Source organism: Ischnura elegans, chromosome 2 (assembly GCF_921293095.1).
Source record: "Ischnura elegans chromosome 2, ioIscEleg1.1, whole genome shotgun sequence".
Lineage (NCBI taxonomy): Eukaryota > Metazoa > Arthropoda > Insecta > Odonata > Coenagrionidae > Ischnura > Ischnura elegans.
Genome location: NC_060247.1, coordinates 90,383,565 through 90,410,591, shown reverse-complemented (window position 1 = coordinate 90,410,591; position 27,027 = coordinate 90,383,565). Strand labels below are relative to the sequence as shown.

The 27,027-nt window shown below is 35.5% G+C and overlaps 2 protein-coding genes across 2 annotated transcripts; one reads left to right on the top strand and one right to left on the bottom strand.

Moving 5' to 3' along the window:
• Window positions 1–129: 129 nt before the first annotated feature.
• On the bottom strand, window positions 130–8,605 carry LOC124154160 (uncharacterized protein C1orf198 homolog). The gene is made up of 3 exons (XM_046527700.1): window positions 8,216–8,605; window positions 7,369–8,118; window positions 130–7,290 (listed from the first exon to the last, which is right to left on the bottom strand). The coding sequence occupies exons 1-3, from the start codon at window positions 8,504–8,506 to the stop codon at window positions 7,249–7,251; spliced, it is 1,083 nt and encodes a 360-aa protein (XP_046383656.1). The 5' UTR covers window positions 8,507–8,605; the 3' UTR covers window positions 130–7,248.
• A 100-nt stretch (window positions 8,606–8,705) lies between these two features.
• Window positions 8,706–19,914, top strand: LOC124154159 (tRNA pseudouridine synthase Pus10). The gene is made up of 9 exons (XM_046527699.1): window positions 8,706–9,059; window positions 9,143–9,259; window positions 10,144–10,297; window positions 10,395–10,554; window positions 12,372–12,583; window positions 13,555–13,680; window positions 14,273–14,465; window positions 18,776–19,160; window positions 19,679–19,914. Exons 1-9 carry the CDS (start codon window positions 8,919–8,921, stop codon window positions 19,712–19,714), a joined length of 1,524 nt encoding a protein of 507 aa, XP_046383655.1. The 5' UTR covers window positions 8,706–8,918; the 3' UTR covers window positions 19,715–19,914.
• The last annotated feature ends 7,113 nt before the right edge of the window (window positions 19,915–27,027 follow it).

Genomic DNA, 27,027 nt, shown 5'->3' with positions numbered 1-27,027 from the left:
ACATGTCCACAGTCACAACGTCATATCCATTCGAGAAAGCTTGCTCAACAAGTCTTGAACAGAATTTGACAGTGTGAGTCCATAAAAATTAGAAGATTGGCAAATGATATGAAATTAAAATCCAAGAGCCCAATTGCAATTACTTTATTGTACAAACATTCAATGCGGTTACAAAATTAGGTAACTCTCTGGTCACCTACAATCCCCAAGTTTTACCAAAGGAGTTGTAAACTTTCATTTCTCAAAAACAACATGAATTTCCAGGGTCGTCACCATGGATTCCAGCAGTCTAAACATTCAGAATTAGTGCCTAGGAAACTTTAACCAATGCTCACCTAATTTCCAATAGGATAGGTCCAGGTCTCCAAGAACCTTGACCTGAGGTGATAGCCTTTCGAATAACCTCAACCCTGGGAATAACATAAGGCACTACACATCATGCTTAAGGGCATCTGGAGGTAGTAATACACGTAGCTCTATAAAGAAATGGGGAACACTTATATTTTCCTCCATACATTTTCCAATGACAAAAATAAGTCATTCGACTAATTTTTGTTCAAGCATTAGTCAAATGACTTATTTTTGTTTTGGTTCATTGTAACATGACTGATACATATATGTAAATCATAACAGTAATACTGAAAACTAAAAGAATTCATGCATACAGTGGTAAAAAGCATAATACATAGCTGCCTTGCAAGACTTACGACAAAGCAGTCTGCTTACAATAATCATAATTTATATACGAGAAAGATACATTACTTAAATGTTATTTATTTGTATCTACAATATATTTGAAGGCTCTTGCTGAATGGATTTCACAAATACATATGGACATAGCTACATCGATGAGGATGAAGTAGGTTTTGCTTTTTGGTATTGAGATGGGAGGATCAGGGAATGTCTAAAAGTTTCCAAAACTTAAGACTTCTAATACTGATATTATCATTATGCATTAGTTTTTCTAGCAATATGGGTATCACAACTGCAGATAGTGACATAGTAAAAATGACAATTGAGCCAAAGCAGCAAGCCTACAGAGAGTTATTCTTATGAAATTCTGTGAATACATGTCTTCATCATCTGACTTACGGTGAATTTATCAGATAACACTTAAAGCAGATATTCGTGACAATGGCTCCTACAACTCTTGCAAGGGTTAATATTAAATTCCATGAGCACTGACCATATATGAAAACAATCATTCACAGAATTGAACAGTTACTTCACACACACATGCAAGACGGACAGTTTTAACAATCTACAACATCCAAATGGGGTGATTAATTGGTTGATTACATCCCTCCGAGGCACAAAGAGAAATACGAGTTTTGGAGTTATTTAGCACCTTGCCAAAAAGTGGCATTCCTAAATATGTTTATAAAAATTAATTTCCACTAATAAATTACTCACTCACTTAACGAAAGCAGCTGGATAACGAAGTTATCTTTAGAATGAATTATGTGAATTTTTTATCCTAATTCCCACATAATTCTTTCAGTATTTCAATTACAATAACTTTGAGCCAACAGATACAATGTTATTTCATTACTTTTCAGTAGGTCCAGCTTCCAACTCCAAAGAGAATGTGCATCACTCAAGACAACACAACATTTGTCATAATTAGCATGAATCGCCAAGGTCCAACAATATGAAATTGTTCTGATTAGGCTACTAAATCCCTCTCAATCTGCATACAAATTACAAGATTACCAGCATTTTCAATACAGAAAAGGCTAATACATACAAAGTAGAAATGAGCTACAGCTAGTGCATAAAAAGTTTATCAATCACTATGAAAGTAAAAAATGGATTGCCTTTGGTCAAAGAATATCCCTTGACACAAAATAATTAGGGAAAATACACTAACTACAACAAGAATACTCGAGGCTTGAAGGCAGGTTTGAGGGCAGTGATAAAATGTATCAACCTCATATTATACCTTAATATTGAACATAAAACTTTCCGAATTCCACAAAATACTTCTGGCTTGCTTCATATTACTTACTCGAAAAAAAAATGATACGACTTCTGCATTAGATATTATATTAGCCATAAAAACATTCTGCATGAAAAATTCATCCATACACCTTTTTAAGTGCCAGCCAGCTGAACTAACATTCCAAGAGGTGAGAGCAAAGAGTTCCATTGACCGATATTTTGGCCAGGTGTTTTTATTTAATTTTTAAATGGAACATTTTTCCCATGTTGAAATGAAAAGAAGTACTTTATTTTATAGATGCCATCAGTATAAAAATGACAAATAAAAAATTGACTTCAAAACATCCACATTGGATTATAACAACACACTAAGAATATAAATTCACACAAAATAGTAAAAAAAGAAGCCTGACGTTCTTAGCTGATACCAAGTGAGAGAGGCTGGTACTGGTAGGGTAAATACTCTATTAGTAGACTGGTGGGGTGAGATTGAACTTTCTACCAAAAGTCAAACACACAAAGGAGAGTTTAATTCTACACTACTTCAGATATGTATGTGCTGGATAGTACAGATTCAAATTTAATCTCCTCACCTTCTCTATCCACTTAAACACGATCCAAGATAATAGGTACAAAAAAAATCGGTCTGAGAAAATGGCTTGGTGGCGTAACTGGTTAACATGCCTGACCGGCAATCGGGAGATCTGGGTTCGAATCCCGGCTAAGTCAAATATTTTTTCATGGCGAACTTCATCCTTTGGTGTATAATAGGTAAAGCCTATCACTATCACCAACACAACAATTTCATCACATTGAGAAATTCAATAAACTTCTATGCAAAGTTGGTTTTATAATTAAAAAACCTGATTATGCCCTGCAAGTTAAAAAAAAAAACAATATGGCCCCAGCCACTGGGATTGGCTTAGGTAAAATACTACCTAATGTAGAGCAGGCAGGCTACATGGGCACTTAAGATATATCCTATATAATAAGCAAATTTATTATGAGTGTAAACATGTACTCTACCTGGTTTTAATGCTTATCATGATACTGTGGCATATGTAGAGAGAAACGAACTTCCTGGCTCAGCGGCTACCAATGACAGACTTTACATCCCTCTAAAGGCTGCGTTCTCAGAGCATATTCTACACAGGATATTACCTAAGTTCTCAGGGTTCTAACAGGGCATGTCGTTGAAGCTGCCAAGTTGTTGATGATAGTCTGCTAACCGTCACTATGCAAAGTTTCCTCTATTAACCTCAAAGACTGTGGAAGGCTTCATAATCAAAACACAGGTACAACTTCAACATCAGAAATGATGTGAAACCAGCGAACACTGTATCCCGTATTCGCCAGAAAAACCTGAGATCTTAAATATTATGCATGATACATTTTCTGGCTCCTCACTAGATCAAACCTAGCATTTATGCCAACATTTTTATGGCCTTATCTCTGTGTTCTGAGTATGCCATCATAAAAGAAAACTGGCATTATTTCTGGATGAGCAAAAACCAGGGAACAAAAGACTTCCACAGCATTCCCAAACAGCTTTCATGGTCTTATGGAGGTATTTGACATTATCATAAACTGCAAACTAGACCGCCATAGATATGTCATGATTCTACGCAAAGAGTATAGAGATCATGCAGAGTTTCCAATTCTGATACACACGTTTGGACTAGGATAAGACCAGGGGTCTCCAATTTACTAGGCCACGAGGGCCACATTCCAAGTTCCAAATCGCCCCGCGGGCCAGATAGCAAATTTGCTGATTACTGAAGTATACAATATTCGATACTTGAAACCAGTGCGTGGGCCGGATCTAGATATTATGTATAAGATCCAAATGAAAAATTGAGGATAGAATCAGGTTGCTAAAATCTGCTAATACTCCAGAAGTGAACAATAAAAGAATCAATCTTAATGGAAACAAAGGACTTTTTCATGATGAAACATCAATACCTCAGAAAATTTCCATTTACCAAATCTTACAAAAATAAGGTATTATCGATAATTTAAAAAAATTAGTCGTACATTTATGTACAAAGAAATCACACTTGCAGGGATAATTTATAACATCCATTCAAAGTAGAGCCCAGGACCATAATTATCTATGCAATAAGTTTCCACCAAGCCTGAAAGAAAAGATTTACAATTTGGCTGACTAGTGTATGCTGATAAAAATGTTAATGTTTTTGGTCGTGATTGGGGAAAGTATATGATGTAAATAGTACTGCAACATTCATACCTCTCCAACAGAGCAAAAATCATCAATCCAACCATTTCACACATTACTGTCTTACAATTGAGCTGGCTGGCAACGTTGTCCCATTACAGTTAGAAGGGCGAATGAAGGGAAGGGGCAAGGTTACCAGGTCAGAGTTGAGAATGTTCACTGTGAGATATGAAACAAAGGCTCCTAAAATGAAAGGGTACAATACAACCTTTAAATAGAAAACGAAAAAGGTATTTCTGATGATTCAAGCCCAAGTGGTATCATAACAATTATTATTTTGCAAATAATTCACCATTACATAGAATGTGTAAGACATATAATAAATACTGTAATGAACTTAATTTGTTTCAACAAAGAAATGAATATTGTGAGGCTATAATATTGTTAATGAACTATGACGACTAAATTTGATGTGTTATATTCTCAAAAACTGGGATTATATTTTTCTATTATGTTTATAAACTTTCTATCAATTGTGTTTTCCTGTAATTATATTGTAGGGAAAACAATAAAAACCAATTAAAAAAATAACATGGGAACAGAAATTTGCCAAGAAACGTATGGTCAAGTTTCTCTGCCCCCTTTCTTCTGTCATGGGACACGTCAGGCTGGCTGGCCTGTAGGATTGACACAGTAAGATTTGTCACAATAACACATCTTAACCTAGGCAAGAGCAGTGACTATGAAAGTGAAGAAGATGTGACAAAATGAAGAATTTACTATGAAATAGGAAGGCACAATAAGTATAACCAGGAAATACAAATAACTTGCTGACATTTGAAAGCATAATTGGCTACACTTAAAACTATGTTTGATACTTTGATATATTTGTAATCCATAACATACTGTGCAATAATAAATTTCAGAAAAGGTGCGAATTATTAGGATCGTGGCAGCAAAAATTCATCAGAATTGATGCCCTCCATATATTTTTGAGACTCTTAGAGAATGCAGCCCTCAACTCCTGAGACAATTTATCACTATAGGCAGTAGAGGCAATATGGTGGGATCCTTTGCTGCACTTTAGAAAAATACCATTTGGCTGCGATCCTTCAATCACCTCTCAGGCCCCTCATGTGCGAGTAGATCCTTCGTGGACACAGATTTTCCATCACTTATGCCCTCATCCCTCCCTTCCAAAACACCCAATAACCCCTACTATTATGATGTACCATGCAATTATAAAATACAACAGCACATTAAATTCTTCTGAAGACGTGTGATGGAAATTTTAAAAATAATATACATGTGTTGCACAACATGGGCTTTTTTTGGCAGAAAATAATTGGAAAGGTGTCAAGTCTACTCACCAATAAAAAAAAGGACATTTCTGAATAAATTATAGCTGCACTAATACGCAAGACACCAGAGAAATAAGCATGATTTCCAAGTTTACAATTCAAATATTACATTTGTATACTCCCACTCATTATAGATGAGATTAACATCCACTTAACCCTCTTATGGTTAATAAATTTCACATTCTTAACAGTTATTTGTGTCTTGGGCATTCAGATTCAGGAGTCGGAGATAATTTTAACATGGCTAAAGCCTCACTTCTTCACTTTTGTTCCTCACAAAAGGCAGATGGTGTTAAAACTGAATGAGCCTTGGGCCATAAAAAATTATTTTAAATCTTTATGTCTACGTAAAATATAGTAAAAAATGTGGAATTCGTATCATTAAACTAACACCTACGCCTCACAACTCACTAATACAAACATAAATTTTTCCAAAAGTTTCAATATAAATTGAGCATAAAATTCGTCACTCATTATCACCACATATATGCGTCAAAAAGAGACAATAAATAAAATAATTGGACAGGGTGACCTAACAGCATTAAATACAATATGTATATAAAAAGACTATGCAATTGATATATAGTGAATATGAAATAATAATCTTACTTAAAATATAAGGATATGTAATCTAGTTGCTTTTCCCACCCACTTCATTCAGGTGACACAAGCATCAAAGAAGAGGCAACATTTACGCAAATAAGAATGCAAATGAAACAACATTAGAGTGAGCTCTAAGGAAAATAAAATTCTAAATCATATCCTTAAGCCTGAATCAACAATCATCTTCTCCATTCTTTTCAAGGGATCGCTCTAGCAACAGCTCTAAAAAATTTTTTTAGTTTGAGAAATAAAAAGAGTTGAGGTGAATTTTTTTAAGGTTCCAAAAAAAGGTTAGCACATTTTACCTGTTCCTGAAAATATCACTCCACCTATCAGATTCCAAACGTCACAAACACTTATCGTGATTCTACGCTTGGTTTTCCATGGAAAGACAGTCGTGAAAATGAGAGCACTGAATATTATGAGAAAACGGACAGAAAAAGTTATCATGTGACCCAGAAAATGATAGCTGGATCAATCACTAATAAGCTATCAACAAATTGGGCATAAAACTATGATAAACTTTACCATTATTACTATCCTCATTTTCACAGCCCCTGAAAACCTAAAGCCAGAGCTATCACCAAGAGGGGAAAAGACAATGTGGCTCAGGCTGTCAATTAAGAAATGACTGAGGATTGACAAAAACAGAATGGCATACCTCGATATTCTTTAAATACATATCATATTGATGAAGGTCTGTATACTTTCCGATCAAATAATGGGCAAAAAGGCTTTTCAGGATCCTAACTCAGTGACAGGTTTCCACCTAAGACGCTTTACTGCACATTTGATACTTGAACCTCATAACACGACTAAATCCCATGGTTGAAACCTACAGTTTGTAACAGCACCCATAATTGTAAACCAACGTTTTAGAAAACTCAACACATGGGTAGTTAAAAGGAAATCTTGATAGCATACAAAAATCAATTGCAAAAAGATTGTCTACAACATGTTCCACCGACTGATTGAGATATGTCAGAAAATGAAAACAATGGAAAGGGAACGAGTACATAATAACATGTAAACAGGTTCATCGGCATGGTAAAGGAGAGAAGTTCCCATACATACTGGCCAAAATAAGCAAATAGCGTGAGCGATGAGGGTAAATAATTAAGGACCAAAAAGGACCTTGAACGTGGCTTCTCCATCACCAAGCACCATTTACCAATTATCAAGGAATTCAAAACCAGTCTTTGGAATATCCTGCAAAGAAAAATGAAATATTTACAAATGAATCAACATTTCGTACTCCAAACTGCACAATGTTTCAAGTCTACTTACAGCCGACGGATTGGTAAGGTCGACATTGAATGTAGCCAAGAGTTCAGCAGATCCAGATTGCTGCAAATTACCAGTCTCAGTTATAGTGTCTTGACATTTAGAAGAATTTTTGCTTTCAACTTCAATGCAGGCAATAGGTTTATGAGATTTTCCACCATCATTTTCACTCAAACGGGTCAACAATGCAATCTCCTCTTCACGAGAGCCACCAAGATTTGGTTCTTCCCAAGTGCCTGTGCTTTCTCTATCCACATCTTTCATATCTGTGGCATGTATTTCCCGTATCTGTTTCGAAGGAGGTGGAGGGGGTGGCGTTTTAGGCTTTGCAATGACAGTTTTGGGTTTTATTTTGATAGCATTTCCTCCCCCGGGACGAACTAAATTTTCACTTTCACTTCCAGAAGCCTTTGAGTTTCTACCCTTTGGAGGTAGTTTCAGCACAGCTGTTTTACTGCGTAACTTCGAAAGAAAATTTTCTTCTGGCAATGCAGGCTTGCTGATTTCTTTCTCAGTGGGAGACTTCGGTTGGCTAGAAACACTTGTTGTTTTTAAGCTAGAGCCACCAAGAACAATACTTGGAGGTTCAAAGTTTTCGGCAGCTTTAGGTTTCCTTCTCGGTGGGCTAGGTTTCTGTTTTGGTGCAGAACCAGATTCACAGACAGCAACTTTGTTGCAGAATACATTCAAATTCAACTGACTTTGAGTCATCCATGAAAATGGTGCAGAATGCTCATCTCTCCAAGTTAAACTCTGAAATAATTAGTATACCCATCATGAGAACAACTGATTAGTGAAGAGTCTGGCGATTACATTAGACTAACATGCGATAAATACAGAAAAATCTTACCCTTCCTTTGCCTCCCTCCTCATCAACAACATATTTCTCGCCAGTCTGCAGACGGAGCTTTGGAAAATATTCATAATCTGGGTTGTCCTGCGGATACGCCGCATACTTCAACACAGCCTCTGGATGAATTATCGTTTCATCCATTACTTGCCTCTGCTCTTTTCTGCTGAGTGTCTGCCATATTTCTTCATAAGCATCTCTTTTCACCTGAATATCTGAGCTAATTCTTTTCGCCAGATGATTTAGAGAATTGAAATATTCCTCTGCAACTGTCTCCAAAGACGAATTCATTTTCCGTTGGGCGTGTCTCGAAAAACTAAACAACCATCATGCCCTGTGGCAACCCCTGACGGAGGCGGCGGTGTTACAGATGAGAAGCAGAACGAAACGGCTGCAACGACAGCATTTTATGAGAAAATTCAAGGTGAAACTCGGGGCCGCTGTTGTTTTGTTACTTGCGGCACGCGGTCAGTGGCGCTTGTTGTAATTCCGTCTTTGTTTACTAACAACGAGTCCATGTGATATTAGTGATGATATTTGTGTCATTGATAAACTGTGAGCAACTGTGATCACGGAAGTCATGTGGGACCATAATTTTAGGAAATAGCGAATTAATTGTTATGGTAGAGTCCATTTCCTGAAATATCTGAATACTATCATTTTATATTTCTCTAAGCTCAAGTTTCTTTTAGTCATTATTAAAATGCGTGAAAATCAAGAAAGTCAGCATGATTCAATTTTCGAGTGTCTTACGGAAATCGGCTGTTGCGAGCGTTGTTCCCTTCGTTACATTGGCGTAAAGGATACTAGCCTTTATAAGAATCTATCTTTGATTCAGGATAAGGTATGTCGTGACAGCGATCCGATGGCTAGCATGAATGCATGTATGTGTTTGCAGTTAAAATTATGGCATCTTTAATGTTCTAGTTTCGTAAGGCATCGTCGGCCGAGGATGAAAATGTAGAAAATCCACCCAAAAGGAAGAAATCATGCCCTTGTATCGCTTGCTTGGATCTTCTGCGTGATACTGAAGATTATAAAACTGTAAGTAAATGCTCTTTATTCATCTAATTGTGAATTAATTCACTAGCGGAAGGATGATTGCTGAATATTTCTTGAAAATACATTGTAGACTATGCAGAACTATCTTGAAACTACGTGGGAAGTGAGTTGAAATTAGTAGCTTTATCCAATTTATGCTCTTTAAAAATCCAGTGAAGGTGCATAATTAAAACGCGGATTCCCCAGTAACTCATTCGTGAATTTTATGTTCACCAATGAGTCAATAGGTAGGTCAAAGTCAGTCATTGGTTGTGTTAGTAAGAACTGGAGAATGCAACACAAATTAAGCTGTTCCAAGACAGTTTAAGGAATTTCATCACCATTTCAATACACTTCCCCTTGAATGAATGATTTTGGGAGTCAGTGTCTCTGATACTAAGGTCAATCCTTGATGTACGAAAGAAATAGTTTTGCCAATGGAAATTGCTATGATATAAATAACGTCAAGGGGAACGATGTTCGACCTGGTGGCCTTCATAGTGAATTAATAAAACTATTTTTTCCTTGGTTAGTCATTACATTTTTCTGTACTGTTCATTCATGGCCTAATTCTTGAATTACATGTATTAAAAGAGCAAGCGTTCAAGTATTATGCTACAAAATTGACAACTTTAGAATTGTATGGTAAAATACAATGTCAAAGGTAAAATTAGTGCAACTAAATGCTTATGGAAATCCAGTGCTGCTCTTTTCCGAGATGTTTTGTTACTGTGTGAAGCATGCTTTTGTAATACAGTCCATCAGAGGCTATTTTCTCCTGCGATATTAGCCATTTTTTCTCATGTGTACTTTGTTACTTTATTTAATCACATGTATTGATTCTACAAATTTGATTACATGTAATGAGCTTTGCATTTCTTTTCCAGATATGTGATGCAGTCAAAGCCATGGGATATGATGCAAAGTCTTTCACTTGTGCCTTATCTCTGCCCCCTAGTCTTCAACTTAGGGAGAAATCAGTTCTCTTCTTCCTTTCTCAACGATTTCCTGTGGTTTATTCCTTGAGTGATTTTCCTAATGGTATAGTTATTCCTTATAATTTGATGTGTAGCTTTCAGCATTAAATACCTTGAATGTAATCTTTAATTCGTATTCATTATTATTTGCTCCCATGTAGGTTTTTATAATTATGTTACCTTGAAAGATGCTTGGAAATGGACGTATGGAACCAAAATTGCAGAGATACTTAACAAAAAAAATGATAACAGTCCCTCTCAAGATTTTTTTGTTGAGGTTAATATCACTTACTCTGATGACGAGAAAGAATGCTCTTGTCTGTAAGTATCATTTTAATTTGAAGTAGGTGAACCCAAGTAGCTCTTTAGTATCGAGAGATGTATTTGCCCTTGCTTTAATCTTGGTGAGTGTATTTGCGTTCGGCATTTAAATATGTTGTTGGCAAAAGTGGTGTGTATTGTGCTATGATATTATAGTGTAGTTTAATCTCAGTATTTTTCGCATACCTATCCATCAGTAACTTTTCCAGATTATTTAAAACTCCCAAGTATTGGAAATGTAGAGGAAATAAATAATATTTTCCTAATACTTTTAAAATTATTAATTTAGTAATTGTATGCTTACATTGTAGCAGACTGTCACGGCAAAAAAAATGTCAGCCAGGAACCTGCCTAATCTTACTTCCTTGCATAGTTAAGTTTGCATCCCAAAACTTTATGCGTTTTACATAAGAATTTACCCGACTTGCACCTTCTTACCATATTGTGAATAATTCTTAGTAGAAGTTGAGAAATCTGTCATTTAAACTGATCAAATTAATTTAGCTGATGGGAAATCCTCAGCCTGGTACACTGAGTTAATGGACATGTCGAGTTACTGTTTGGCTGTATTACAGACATTGTACTATACTTTATTAGAGAAAGAGATATTGTAAATATTAATCTTGTGCCTGTGATATGACCTTTTGAAATAATGCTGTCTTGTGGTTTTTGAAATCTCTTTAAAGATCTTACATGGTGATGTTATTAACACATTTAGCTTAAAAGAAATTTTTGAGTGACTGATTCAGCCAAAAGGCTTACCGAATATTCAATTTTTTTGCAATCTTATAGCTATTTGGGTAAATTGGATTGAAGTTTTTTACCTGATGAATAAGTTGGGAAATTTGAAGCCAATAGCATTGGTTACACTGGAGAAGATTGCATAGATAATATGGTGGTTTCCTATTTTTTTATTGCCTAATTCGAAAGATTATTACTCCTAGAGTACGTATTTCATGCTTTAAGATAAGGATATCTATTTTCCCGATTAAATGAAAAGTAAAAATTTTCAAGCACGCAAAAATCCAACGGCTAAGTATGAATGCTGGGAAAAGCCCATGTGACATCATTCTGGTTCTAGATGCCGCTGTGTGAGGCCACATTGGTGCGAGACTATGAGCACCACTACAATGGAGACGGCTAGCAGGTAGCACTTGGCTTAAATATAAGGATTATTATTACCCTATCAAATGAAGGAAACTTTCCGACCATAGGCAATTGTAATAGGTGATTATTAAGAGATGTTTTCCTGAGCTCTGTGCCTCATGCATGATTTGGTAATCTCAGACGATGTAAAACTCCTATCTACTCATATAGAAACTAGGTCCCTGTGACGTCACGTGGAGTGGCATCGCATGGGCGCCAATCTGGCCTTTTTCAAATGAGGATAAAATTGACCATTGCCATTCGTCCAAACCACTATTTCTAAAAGAAAATAATTTGTATATAATGAATACACTAATGGTGGGTAACGGATCGCAATCAATGCCTTTCGTTTTCTTTGATGAAGGAAACTACCCTATTCATGTTTTATTTTGTGACATGCATTTTTCATGCAAAAGGTTGAGAAAAGCAGTGACATGTATATTAGCTTAAGGCAGGTATGCTCTTTAAATTGCAAATAATACCGTATTGACAGCTGTTATTCCATGTTCATCCATGGACATTTCCACCTCATCCAGAAGGAAAAGCTGACTCATTATTATAACGATTTTGGCTTTCTGTGAATTTCCTCTTATTTTATGCTGCAACTGTGAGCTCAAGATGATTATATTTTTGATTTTATGTCTTTATTTTTCTTGCTCTCATTTCATAAGGCTTCAGATGCATGCTGATATTTTTGAGCGAAGGTCTAAGTATCCTCATAAGTACGGTGGTGAGGTTTTTACAAGGAAGTCAGTGGAAGCAGCACTTGCAGATACCTCCCAGGAACTTTTTCAGCAATATTATCCATGTCCCCCTGAGACTCCATTGGTACCGGCTGGCTATGCTCCAGTCTCATGTTATCATAATTCACTTTTTGTTGCTGGTGAGTTAACTGGCTGATGCGCCTATACAAGCTTACTGTGTGAAGCCCCATTTCCATTTCTAACGTAGCTACACGAGTAAGTTTTGGCTTCCCCCCTAACTATTTCCCTGTAGGATTTTTCTCTCAGACGTGAAATCACAATTGATAAAGATAATTTATTAGATAGAAGGGAAAGATACGTTATAACAAAAAAATCTCTTTTAACTTAAAAATGAAAAAAAAAAACGAAAGTTGCCTGGAATATGTATATAGCGATCTCTGGCAGGCAAAGCATTTGAGGTTATAAGTTGTCCAGAGCATCTGGCAACGAGGAAAACTCATAGCCAATAACTCACCATAATTTTTTACATGTACATAGATTTATAACTGACACCTTGTGAAGCAGTAGGATTAATTTTATTTTATGGACAGTTGTTCTTATAAAATACATATTAACGTTGCTCTTTAGAATTGTCAAATCTGTTGGCTAATGTGTCTTGCAGGCACTTTAAAATACCATGTTGATATTTTATGTCTCTGTTACCATTTCATTCAGGACATCATCCTTGGTATTTTCAGTTGTTAAGTGAATTGTATGAGGCTTTTTTTTAACAATTATACTTGTTTGTTTAGAGCGACAGCATAAAGTTTTGTTGTAATGTTGTAAGCTATATGTATAATAGGTGGCTAGAATTTGAAACTGCATTGAAAGCAAAGTGTTTACTTGGCAAATCTGGCTGGAAGTCTAAGTTCAGCCACCATGTACATATTGGGAAAGTGGGATCCAGTTCTTCCAAGTTACAATTTGAATCATGAGAGAAAATTATGTGTGTAGGCTCTTGTTTGGAAAGCCTCTACATAGTTGACTGCTATAATGAGTATGCACTTGTGGTTGCTTTGAGAGGGGAGGTTTCTGGCAGTCTTTTAGTCCATCTATGAATCTCATTTATAAAAATAATACACCTAGTACTGGTTTTATTATTTTTTTCTAGGCCGCTATAACAAGTATTCACGGATTCTCAGTCAAACTCCATGGGTAATTGATGGGGAAAGAAGAGTTGAGTCATCAGTCCAAGAGCTGATCAGTGAAATAATTGTGAAGGCATTTAAGGCTCAAGGTAAATATAAATATCATAGTATCCTCCACAGGCTTTGAATTTGGTTAACACAAAACTTACTCGTTACAGCATTTGGTGTTAACCTCAATGGTTTTAGTTGTAACTTTGTGGAAATCCATTGCAATGAATTAAAAACCTATTTAAAATGTTATTAAAAATTAAAGACATTGTTTACACTTTATCGCCAAGCATTAACATATTATGGTTTCTTTCATTCTTCAAATTTTAGAAGCAAATTCTTGTTCTCTGCATTCCGCTTTGTGATGTTTCTCTTGTAGAAAATTTGCCCTTAATGCAGACCACACCATGTAATAAGTTTATAAATTCAGATTTTTCTATGAGTTCAATGGAAAGATGCATTTTTAAATAATTTAAGTGTGTTTAAAATTTTTAAAATTATTTTCTCATACTCCTCGAAATTTTTTTTGCAATGTTGAAAAGGGGAAAGTGAAGAAGTCAGGGGAAATGTAAATTTTTTTGTCTGGGGAAAATGAAGGAATTTTAATTTTAGATTCATTTAACAACCATGATCATGTTCGTATCGTTAGTGCTGTGGCATTCCATTTGATTCAATTGACTGTATTTTTCTTAGGTTCCAAGTTCTCTGCATCGGGAAGAGAGGATGTAGATGTAAGGACCCTGGGGAAAGGTCGTCCATTTGCTGTTGAACTTCTTGATCCACATAGGGTTCACGTTTCCCCTCAAGAATTGAAGGATTTACAGCATGAAATCAACAACAATGCAATTGGAAGAATTGCTATCAGAGATCTGCAAATTGTCCCCAAGTATGTTCTTATTTTATATCCGACAAAAGTGCAGGATTTAAAATTATACTTAAGTATTTTCCCTAATATACATATTTTAATTCTGTTCTATCTCTAAAAAGTTCAAATATACCTTCATGTTAAGAGTTTGGTAGATGCAAGCTATTGTGAAGGTCATTTGAATGAATTTTTGGCTGTTAAGGGTTATTGTACATTCAGTTAAAGCTGTATGCTAGTTTTGGTTTCTCCTGTTTATCTTGCCTTGAAATTGGGAGGTATACAGTAGACTCTCTTTAATACGAACAAATTTATTACGAAGTTCTCGTTATTAAGAAGCAAATTGTTAGTCCCGGTGAAAAGACCTATCCAAGCTACAGTAAAAGAAACGGTATTACAAAATTTTTGTTTTTACGAAATTACGAACTACATTCCTGGTCCTAGCGGTTACAAAATGAACTTTATTACGGAGTTTCACGCATAAGCAAGGGCATTTAGGTGGATGTTCACTACACTAAGTGTTAATAATTGTGCCACGTTTCAGTTCTTCTCGTGTACTGTGCCCAAGAGCCCCAATTATGGCTTTTTATTCAATTTACTCGCAACACCAGATAATATTCTGGAGTCATGGTGACCCACTCATAAACGCTCATAAATTGGATGTACAGTTAATCCTCTTCCTATGCACATTCGATTTACGAATTTTCAGAAGTACGAGCATTCAAAAATTTCAAATTTCGAATTTGGCACCTTCCCATTTGGCCGTTGCTACACAGTGTGACGTTGGGGAATTCTCACTGTGGGCAAATCTGAACAAAGTATCATAGAATCCAGAGTGAATTTAGGAACTGTTCAGCGTTTTGCCCGTTCTTTGTCACCGCAGGGAACTATATTTTCGGCTCCGGATGCGTCGCACGCTCAGGTAGATCAGTTCGTCACGATTGTGAGTCAGCGCGTAAGTGTGATGCAGTGTTGCATTTTGCAGGATAACCGTACTCCTCGATGCCTTGCATACAATCCGGCCGGCGAGAGTTGTCTGATGACGGCAAAATACGAGGGGTGGATAACCCTACGCCAGCATGATATATAGCCGATCGGTATCTCCCGAACGCACCTTTGACTCTCACCTAGTCATACAACGTTGTCAAATTCATCAGGAGCACCGAAATAAGCCTGATCCACCAAAACAAGTGATTCTTCCCCTGGGTCCTTCACGCTCGTCATCCCTTCCGGCTCCTTTCTTCACGGAGCCCTTTGTAGGCGTTTCCCTTTCTTACCTGGCAGCCTTGCCCCCTACCCTGACCTAGACCATTCTGCCTGTCATCGGACAACTCTCGGCACCTGGACTGTAGGTTTATCAACTTAGGGAAAAGGTCTTGGAACGCATCTAGTTTGTATATTAGGCTTACTGTATTCGGTAAGACATCAACCCTCGATTGCGTCATGCCGCATTCTTCTGTTGAAAAACTGAAATGAATTTTCCTGTTTACATGTATTTCCGCGTGATTTAATCACGTGTATGATACTTTTTTTCGATGATTCCTAAAACAAACGTTTATACAAACTTCTTTATGACAAACCTCCGGTTTTTCGGTCCCGTGAACTTCGTAATAACTAGAGATGTGCGAATAGTATCCGCTAATACTCGAATACTAGGAAGTATTTGCTATTCGAGGTCTCGAATAGTTATGCAAAAAGTACCGCCTCGAATACTTTGAATTTCGCGTCGTACACTGTCGCAGGCACGTCGTTGGTAGTTGACTCGGGAAAATGTTGAGAATTCTAGTCTTTTAGTGCATGCAGCGACGTTTTAGGCAAGTTGACGAACTACATCAAATGCGCGCGCGTTAGAGCGGTGAAAAGAGTTCGACGTGGGGAACCTAAATTGATCCGGGTGAAAAAATCCGAAAATTCCCGATTTCCCCCGCCAGGAAAACCTCAGTGCCGTGGGATAGTAACTACGTAGCACAATTCCCAAAATCCGCTTCCTCCTCCATCCATCAGCCCTCGGCCCCTCCTCCGACGCTTTCCTCCTCTTCGAAATCAAACAAAAGCCCCCAGCTCGCGCAGGTTTCGTATAAATGAGACGAAGTGTTTATCATGTGTCATTTATGGCTAATAAGTACAGGCACTTAGTTTGAATCTTTTCCAGGAGATGAAACTACCATAGGGAGAAACTCAGTGCCGTGGGATAGTAACATTGGCGCATTTCCCACGATCTGCTATCCCCCTCCATTCAGCACTCGCCTCACCCACTCTGATGCTTTCCTCTTCTCCGAAATCAAACAAAAAGGTCCTCGCTCGCGCAAGGATCTTATTACGAAGACCTTAGCTTCGATAAATATATTGAGTTACGAGAACAATGAAAACGTGTTTCACGCCCTCCCCCCTTTTCTCACCCACTGACCTTTTTCTGGCTACCTGCTTCGAAGTTCCCCATTTCTGGAGGTCAACTGCCGCATGAGTACTGTGGGATACTTACATTAGCACATTTCCTAAGATCCGGTAACCCCACCCATTCAGCACTAGCTCTGAGGCTTTCCTCTTCTTCAAAATAAAAAAAAGGTCACAGCTCGAGCAGGGATCATATTACGAAGACCTTAGCTTCGAAAAAAATATCAAGTTACACGAGAGCAAAAGAAATGTGTTTCGCGCCCCCCCCCTTTTCTCACCCACTGACCTTTTTCAGCCTACCTGCTTCTGAGTTTCCAGTTTCTGGAGGTCAATTGCTGCATGAATCACCCATTAGCCCAAAAGTTGTCCAACAATGACTTTCGTCAGTTGATATTACACCTTTGTTGGATTGAAATATTAGTAATGTGCGCGTAATTTAAAAAAGAACAAGACCAAACGCGACGCATTTCTGACTTTATTTAAGCATTTTACGCAAGGAAATAAATGTCAAAATTGGACGGAGACTTGGCATTCTGGTGAGACTCGATATGAGCAAAGAGCTTCTTGGAAGTTGATGCGGTATTTTTTTTCCGAAAACATATATCAAGTTACAATTTATGAGTGGTGCTATAAATCTTTATTGTTACAGACCCAGACGAAGGGATATTTTCTCAGGATATTTGGTTACTCCCTGATAGCAATTCCAATTCATCTTCTTATCTCGTGAGAACTCCCAAAGATGGACTGAAAATAATTGAAGAAAATCCGGTGGAGAAGAGCTTGTATTTTGCAAAATGCCTCAGATTGTCAGCTAGCACTTGGCAGCAGTAGTGGGGGTAAAGCGATGTTAGTTGAATTAATTATATGCCCAATTGTTTCCATAAAATTAAAATATTCCATTAATCAGCTAAATTCCTGTTCGAATCCTTTAAAGGGGATCAAAATTACTCCCCAAAATCTTGTGTTGCCTTCTGCATATGCAACCGAGTCAAACATTCCAGCATTCATCGTTTAGTATGCGAGGTATTCGAAATTCGAGGTATTCGAATATTCGAGCAATGATTTAATATTCGAATTCGAGAAATCTGCTATTTGACCCATCTCTAGTAATAACGAAAGTCTACTGTAATTTTTAAGCTGCCTTACAATTCCTAATTGCCATTACTCATTGCTTCATTTTCGCCCATTAAAAATTGTGATCACTTTATTTGAATTTTGATCTAAACTCTGTGTTCATTGTATGCTTTCTGTGACTCTTGTGTATGTAAGCTCAGTTATCTTTGGCCAGTGAAAAGATTTTTCTTTTTCACATTTCACGTTAATAATTTAATCAAAAAGAAGGCATTTATTATCTGACTGTTTGTGGCTTTACTGCTGTTCTGAGGTGGGATTACTCTCATTGACAAGTAGATTCAAAGGGAAGAATCAGGGTCTGGCTGAATGATAAATTAACCTATGCAAGTTAATGCGTGAGGAACGATTTTGGTGGACCAGAACATAAAATGTGATAATGCATGAACCAAATCAGAACAGTTTTCTATTTTCTATCCATGCATATGTTCAAGTTTGGTGATTACTCTGCGGATTTTTGCATTCTTGCATTTACACATTAACTAATACATACATATTTAAGTATTCTATAAGCAGTCCTTTACCATTTGGAGTATGTACCTCTTTATAAATATTAATCATTTACCACACTGCTGGTCTCAGTGGCGGTGGGGTAAAGTCCTCATCAACCAGACAGAGGTCTTGGGTTCGAGTCCCACCTGATTAGGTCACCTCCAGCAAGAGCATTGGTTTTTGTGCACATATTATTGTTGAATTTGTTAAGAACCCCAATGTGAAAGGTCATTATGTGCTGTTTTCACTGGGGTGGGAATAAATAAACATTTGCAGAATCGTGTTTATATGTATTTTCCTGTTTGTGAATATTACAGGGAAGAGCTGTGCAAACTCAAGTATGGTGAGGAAGAGAAGAAGAAGCGTTACACTGCTTTGTGCGTTGCATTGACTCCACCTCCCCCTGGTGCTCTGGAATCTCTTTCTGAGAAAGTTAATGACTTGGTTCTTCACCAAAAAACTCCTATTAGGGTGTTGCATCGACGTCCGTTAGCTGAAAGGCTTCGCACAGTCCACGCTGCAACTGCTGAGGTTGTACCCTCAGAAGGAGGATCTAGTGAGAGTGTACACTTCATTCTCAAGCTTAGAACCCAGGCTGGGACATACGTGAAGGAATTTGTTCATGGAGACTTTGGCCGCACTGAACCTAGTTTGGGAAGTTTGCTTGGTGTGGAAGTGGATGTGTTAGCTCTAGATGTTGAGGTATGTTTTTTCTTGGTTCATATTACTGTTTTATCCTTTGACTCTTGTCCTATGGCATGTGAACCTAAATTTTTTCAATAAGGTCTTTCTAGGCAAAAATAATTTATTCTACAAACATGGTATTTTAGCAAAGTTTCTCATTAAGATGCACAGAATGATAGTCATTGGAAGTAAATTATTTACTTATATTGTGCAATTTGTCTATAACCTTGATCAAGTTTGTTTCATTAATTACCAACTTTGTTCCTTGGAGTTTGATGATCTGATTCAATTTTGTGAAGCCGCGTTATGGGTCTGTGTCTGTGAACCCTCATAGTTTCACAGTCTTAAATTACATTGTGACGTAAATTCATGGTCAATTTTTTTGCTTTGAAATTTGCTGCGGCTGTAGCTATATAGAAATTATAATTGAAGTTGCTGCTGCAGTAGTTTAATTAATTTAGTCTTTAGTAATTAATAATCTTATGTAATTGCTGAATAAAATGATTAATTTATGTGTAATTGATTTTTACTTCCAGGAAATTGAACTTGATTGGCCCAAAGAAGTGGAGTAAGAGTTAACGGTACTGTTAAAGACTTTTATTTTGGCATAAATGATTTTTTCTGTTTCTATTTGTGTTACGGAATCAATGGAAGATATTGTGAAGACGTATTATTTGTAGGTACACTTGCATTTAATACAGCCGTCAATATCTGTTAGTAATTTTTATGTATGTTTGCAAAGTTTTAATTAAAAAACTAATGAGCATATCAATTGAAAATTTCTCAAATTATTCTATCAAATTTCTCCTTGAGTTAGACCCTCCTGTATTCTATATTTGTTGGAATATGGACCCCTCTCACCCCTATAAAATATCTCCCTGAGATTGTGGGTAAAAAGGACTTCTGTCAGAAAATACCAGAGTCTGCTTATTACATTCTTTTAATGGAAAACTAGTTTGATCCTTAATGGCTAATTATATATTTTTTCATTTCATATTTTACCATCAAGTTCTTCAGTTTGAACTCTGTCTTTATCTGAAATGAATAATTTTCTTTCTAAGAGCATCTGGCTGTCAGGCCATGTGCCTTTCTCAAAACTCATTGAAATCCTTATGATTTTCCTTTCTTTCTACATTAAGCTTATCAATCCAATTCTGTTTTGGAATTGTGTATGCTTGTTAGATATTTACTCAATATTTAAAATGAATAATGAATTAAATTTATAGCTTGAACATCACTCTGCAGTTGATCAATGATATGACATACCAAAACTTAGATATTAAAGGCAATCTACTGGATAGATAGGCAATTTTTATTTTAAATCATTTGAAACATATATGTATGGTCTCTATTCTCTGAATGTGCTCTGAGAGTTAAATGAAATCTTCAAGAGCATAATCAATTTGCTACTGATGGATATAAATATTGGCAATTACATGAAGGTATAATGAATTAAATGGAAGAGAAAATATCATTTATTTCTCAATAATGTGGAATATTCATTGGGATAAAAAACTCATTGTGTGCTGTTTTGATTATAAAAAATGAGAGTACACTCTATTCTTATTTTTCAATAACAGAAAAATTTTATTTGATCGCCAAAATAAATAGGAATAAACATCCACAGAAGTGACACTGGCACAGTTATTGAGATATTCAGAAGAAACATAGGTACTTCCTAAGGTATCACAAGATTCATTACAATATGTGTACATTAATAGACTTGTGAAATAGGTACCTTAATCAATATTCTTAAAATTTACAAATGACTTAAAAGAAAACAATTTTGCGAGGACATGCATAGATAAAGAAAAGGATGGAGAGAAAAGTTTTGGAAACTTTGGACTTTAATTGGAAGCAGTATATTCTCAGCAAATTCATTCTATAACAATGGGACAATATATTATCATGCACTGTGAGAGGATGAGGAAATTGCATGCTGTGTTCGAACATTTGCACCAGCATAATAAAATCTATTTCTAAAAAATTTTAAGGACAATTTGTAATTGAAGTAAATGAATACATCTATCATTTTTGTTGTAATGGAAATTTCAATCAGTATAAACATTGAATGTAAAAATTTTGATAATGCCTACTTCAACCATTTGCGGTAATTCTCTAGAGATTATTTTACAAAGCTAAATGAAAAGAAATTCTAATGTTATTTCAATTTTAAGGATGAAAAATTAGCAAACCTCAATTATCAGACTTTAATTTCCTAGGGCATTTGAAAGACAACATCAGTGTAGCCCACCCCATTTCTCTAGGCATGAGAATTATTCTTATTCTGTTACATAAGTGGAAGCCCTAGTAGGCACTAAAGAGTTTCATTGATTTCCATTGGTTATTTAAAAAAAATAAGGACCTTGATGTATGTTGTCCTTAAGATAAAGCACTCGAGAGTAACAGATCAATTTCCACCAGTTATTGGTACAACTCTGAACTATCTTGTTAGTTTTTCTTTTTATGATTGAAAAATATTTGTTGCCAGTGAGTTTCACTAATAACTGGTGAATGTTAGAGGAAAAACTTAACGGCTTTTCTGTAATGTCTTGCCAGTTAATTCACCAGTTTTTAATGAGTATTTTATTAATAACAGTTATAACTGATGATTGACTGATCCCTTTCTGCAGTAAATTAGGGGAAATTGACCAGTATTTGTCGGATTTAACCAGTAGAGTTCATTCACGTTGACTTGGCCAATGAGAAACAATGAGAAGAAAAGAAGTTGAAGGAGAGCAGAATATTTTAGGGTATCTAGCGACCATACTGTGCATACTAAAGGTGAGATTGCTTCCTATTCAGCAAATGCTACTTTCCCTTTTTCAGAGTTATTCTTGAACCTCCTGGTTCGTATAGTTCTGAACAAAGCAGCATAGTGCTATCTTCTTGATGTCATTTTACGTCTTATTTTTATTAACTGTTAGTCAATAAGATATCGCTGGTTATATCACATACAGGTTAAAAATGATAACATTTTGTATCAACAACATGATATTTTCTACTTTTATCATTTTGATCTAATATAGGTATGTCCATCTCACTCTCGGTGATACCATTTTAATGCCAAAAAGTAATAATTTTGTCTCAAATTTCTGAAAACTGTTTTAGTATGCTGCTATAAAAATATTAACTGGCTAAACTATAACTCTTTGACATTTTATTGGTATCATTCATTCTTCATTGGCATTTTATCAAATTTTGATTCACAGGTTTATTTTTTGATATTGTTTTCCATCATTTTCAGCGTTGTAAAATTTTGATATCTGAAGTGATGTGTAAATGATAACACTTTTATATCACCTCAGGGATTTAGATATAAAAGTGATATTGGTCATATAAAATTGAACTCTTTTAGATGTAGTATAAAAGGCTTACGATGCTGCTTTGAGAAAATTGGCCAAGTTATCGCAAATGACATGTATTTGGAGAAACTGGTGGTGGGTACAAAGAGAATTAGCAAAAAAAAGCTAGGACACCAACATTCAGCCTTGTTATCATGCATTTTGTAATGTATAGAGAAACTTTATCTTTAAACAGTAACTATAAGTACATAATAATAGAGAAATATGTCAATAATGACATTTTTAGTTTTTAAACATTTACGTATGGCACAGTGAATTCATCACCTGAGAGATACTCTCAAGTCAAAATACATAATAGGAATGAAGGATACATTCTATAAATACAATTAACAGTCTTTTTCTTGGCAAATTTACCAATTCAGGAGGGCATTATATATTACCCTATTAAGTCATTGAGGCGAGTTCATTTCATTCAACCTTGAGTAACAACTAGAGCAAACACCAAGAAATTTCTTACCAATTGGAGTTCATAGCAAAATAACAAATCACTTGGATTGTTTCATCATTGTGATACATGAAACAATTCTGATAATCATTAATTGACACCTTAAAAGGAGAGGATTATAATTGCATTGGTAGTTATGTAGTAATATATTTCATTTCATGGAAGATTTGGTACCTTGTGGTAAGTACATATTACATTCATTACAAATGATTTCTTATTATAGTGAAAAGCACAATAAGATATTTCAAGGAGAGTGGAATGTACATAATAAATTTATTTTTTCTTCAATAACCCACTGCATGCATGTAAATTTCAACTTAGTAAACTAAACAAGCATTCTCATGGCTCTACTGCACAGGCCTTGGTTATTGTGTCTAATGAAAACAGCAAACATAACACTTTGATGGGATATGTACTCCAGTGCACACTTGACAGTGAAGGATGTAAACAAAGCATGCCATAGCTTAAATGAACCTTATGGTTTCATTATTTATTTTTTGAGATTCGGTGTGAAAAAAAGCATATTTATCACTCAATTTTGAGGGTTCCATAATTTTTATATTTATTTACCAGTATGGGATGAAAGTTGCTTCCATATGAAGTCACAGTTTATCTTCAATTATTAGAGAAAGATACCACTCCTGGCAAATATATTCGAGAATAATAAATTGAGATTCAAAATTGCCTTAACATCCATTCAATTTTCATTTGACTTTTACATTTCACTCAAGCACATTGCTTATGATTCAAATACAAATTATTTACAAATATTTTCCTCATGCATGATATCAATTTGAAGATTTATGCTAAATATTCATACTCGTCAAGCCTTTTTTGGAAAAAGGAGAGCTATTTGGGAGGCAGTTTTTCCTTTGGTGGTCAGAGATGGGAATATTGAACTTATAAAAATAAAATGTGTATGATTAATAATAAAAATAAAAATTCTACTTTATGAGTGGTTTTCCTTGGTCATGAAAGGGTGCGATGTGGCCGTCCAACCATGCACTTCAAGTTCTAAACACAGGTATTAAGAAAATTACTTCATCCATAAGTACTATTAACTTAGGTAAATAGAAATGACATTAGATGTATAAACTGTCTCTCATTGTTTAAAATTCAGCCATTCATGGAACGTTTTTGGCACAAGAACTATTTAACAGGATAAAATTTTCTGGTGTGTTAGGTTCCTTAAAATTGTTTCCATATGATGTTTCCTATTTTATGGTTTTGACCTACCTTAAGATACTGTGGTGAGCAAAAGATATTGCTCCCACATGATGAAGTACTATTTGGTAACTCTATTGTAAGGATATTAGCAATTATTTCTGCAATTCTACCGTTAATGACTAGCACTTTTACCTAAATTTTCATCATAAATGAATTTTATGAATTGCTTCATCAAAGGCAGTCGATGGTTCTCTGAAGGACTTCTGAATAGTTGCTGCGCTTGTGGCAGTTTTTCATGAATAATTAGTAATTATTCTTCCACTTTGGTCCTAAAGTAGATTTATGGAGTTCATGGGAGAATCCTGGGTATAATCTAGAGAAAAATGAAAGATTTTCATGCTAATGCATGGGCATCACCTGAAATTGTATGATAACCCTTTATAGAGGGCAGAATGCCTTGTGTTTGTTCCACCTCATATTTAAGACCTTAATAAAAGATGCCCCTTGCTGTAAAATCTGTCCATGTGCTAATAATTGGAATTAAGTCTAACTATTTTTCAGTAGGGCAGCTTTTGAGGCTAAGGAATAGGAACAGCAACCTACTTTAATGCTTGCTACAATATCAAAGCATGTAAATATTTTTTCCCTGTTAAGACAAAGCAAAACAGTCTTTTTAAATGTGTGAACATAATCATCAAATGGCAAAAATTCATTTTAGTCCTTAGATTTGGAAGTGAATTGTTTCTTAATTACCACCCTCAGTAGTTCTCTGATACACCTCTGGCTTCACCTTGTTACAAAAGGAGTGGAAAGGGCATCTCGTTAAATATTTAAGTCTCCTATAACTTAGCAGCAAAAAGAAAACACCATTTCATATTTAAACATTTTAGGAAAAGGCCACTTATCCAAAAGTCTTCATAATGTGGAATGGACAGAAAGAAGAATTTGAGGCCAATTCAAAGTCTGCAAAACAATATTATCTCCACTCTGTAAATAGGTTGGCAGGACATAACTTGAAAAATGCATCACTTTGAGTATTAATGATGACATGTTTTAGATGTAATTTTGTACCTGCTTGCATAGTGAGGATAACTGGATTTGGTAAGTTTAGAAATAGCCCAGAAACATACACTTATATGGATGTGAAAGCTAGTCCATCATAGCCACTGGCTATCCTAGCTAAAATTGATCCTCACATTCATGTTTCTTTTAATCAAAATAGTTACCAAATAATGATCTTTGTAGAATCAGAACACATTTTTAAAAGAAATGAAGGAACCAGGAAAGTTTCAGGAAGACAAGAACTTAATTATGACATGAGACTGTACTTAAACATTTCTTATCAGTGAGTGCATTTTAAATATACCTCTTAATGCCATTGAGGGAGGCTTACTGCTTGATAATAGAATGTGTTGTTAAAATTTCACCTCAAATCTAATGCAAAAAAACTGTAGTAACATCTGATGGTAAGCTATTCCTCTAAGAATATGAGGTGAGGTTATGCACATCTGATGAAAAGAAATTTCTCTTTTGCACTGCAATGGATCCCAGATGACAAGGAACACCTATCACTGTTTAAAGTTACAATGAGGATATTATGTCTAAAAATGGAAGACCATACTGTGTTCAAGGATGCAAAAATAAACATCTAATGGGCTTGTTAATTCATGTCTGACCCAAAATCGTCATTCATTGGAAGAGTTAAGTTGATGAAAGGGATGGATAAGATATGACAAACAGTACATCTTCCCTATTCAAACATTTTCTCTGAAGTTGAAATTAACAAAACCTGAAAGTTGCTGCCCTCTTTTCAATAGTTGGTCATGTCATTTTAGAGTTCTTGTACATTTCCTTGTTCAGGTATAACTTTTCCCTGAGGGAAGAAATCATTCAAAAGAGTTCAAATAATAATGATCCACGAGAAGCCAATGCATATGGCCAAGGAGTAGCTGAAAAACGATTACGCACTTGTTACTACGGATGTAATCAACTTATCCGCAAAAGGGTTAAGGCTGTTGATTTTGAGTTGCAAATTACTCATGAAGAATATGACAATTGGAAAAATGGAAAAAATATACAGGCCTCTTTATTTTTAAATTGATGATTATTGACTGGAAAATAAAATTAGTGAACTAGCTGATTGTGTTGAAACCTTTTTTTTTTGGATAGCCACTTAATTAATTGCTCTCATCTTGTTCCTTAAGAAGTCCATCTGAAGTTAACTCCACAAGTCCAGCTTAAAACTAGATGTTGCACCAGGCTATTGAAACATGCAATTTTGACAATATTACCACATTTATATCCCATTGGTTGGATTGCATGACCTTGCTGCTGAAGACATTCAGTAATACCCTTCAAGGTCCATTCGATTAAGGCATTATGGAAAAGCATCAGAATTGATGACTTCTGATATTTAGATAGAATTCATTCTCATTCATCAATTGATTTGAGATAATGAACCCTACCATTAGAATTCCCTCTGGTTTTCTCAGGAGTTGGTCATATGAAAACCAGATGGCATTACAAATACCAATGCTTGAGATTTATCAATAGTCAGAGATTATTTGTATTTTTTCATAATATTCAGAAGCAATAAGATTATTTTGGATACCTATAACCATTGTATCCTGGCCAAAAATTGTAAAAATTCTTTTAATTCTGTAATTTTTTGTTAGAAAAATGTAATTTGGGTTATGGTGGAGATAATTGTTGATAGTCACAACCTTACATTAAAGTGAGGCTCTATGTATCGCTTTTATTCTTATTTAAATGGGTTGACGTTTAAAAGAATATTTAATTAGTCACATTTAAAAAGGAATCTACGTATTAAGGGGAATCAGAATTAAGGTTACTCATTATATTACACTTCGCGTTGGATGCTTTACAAAAAACTATCCTAAAACATGTA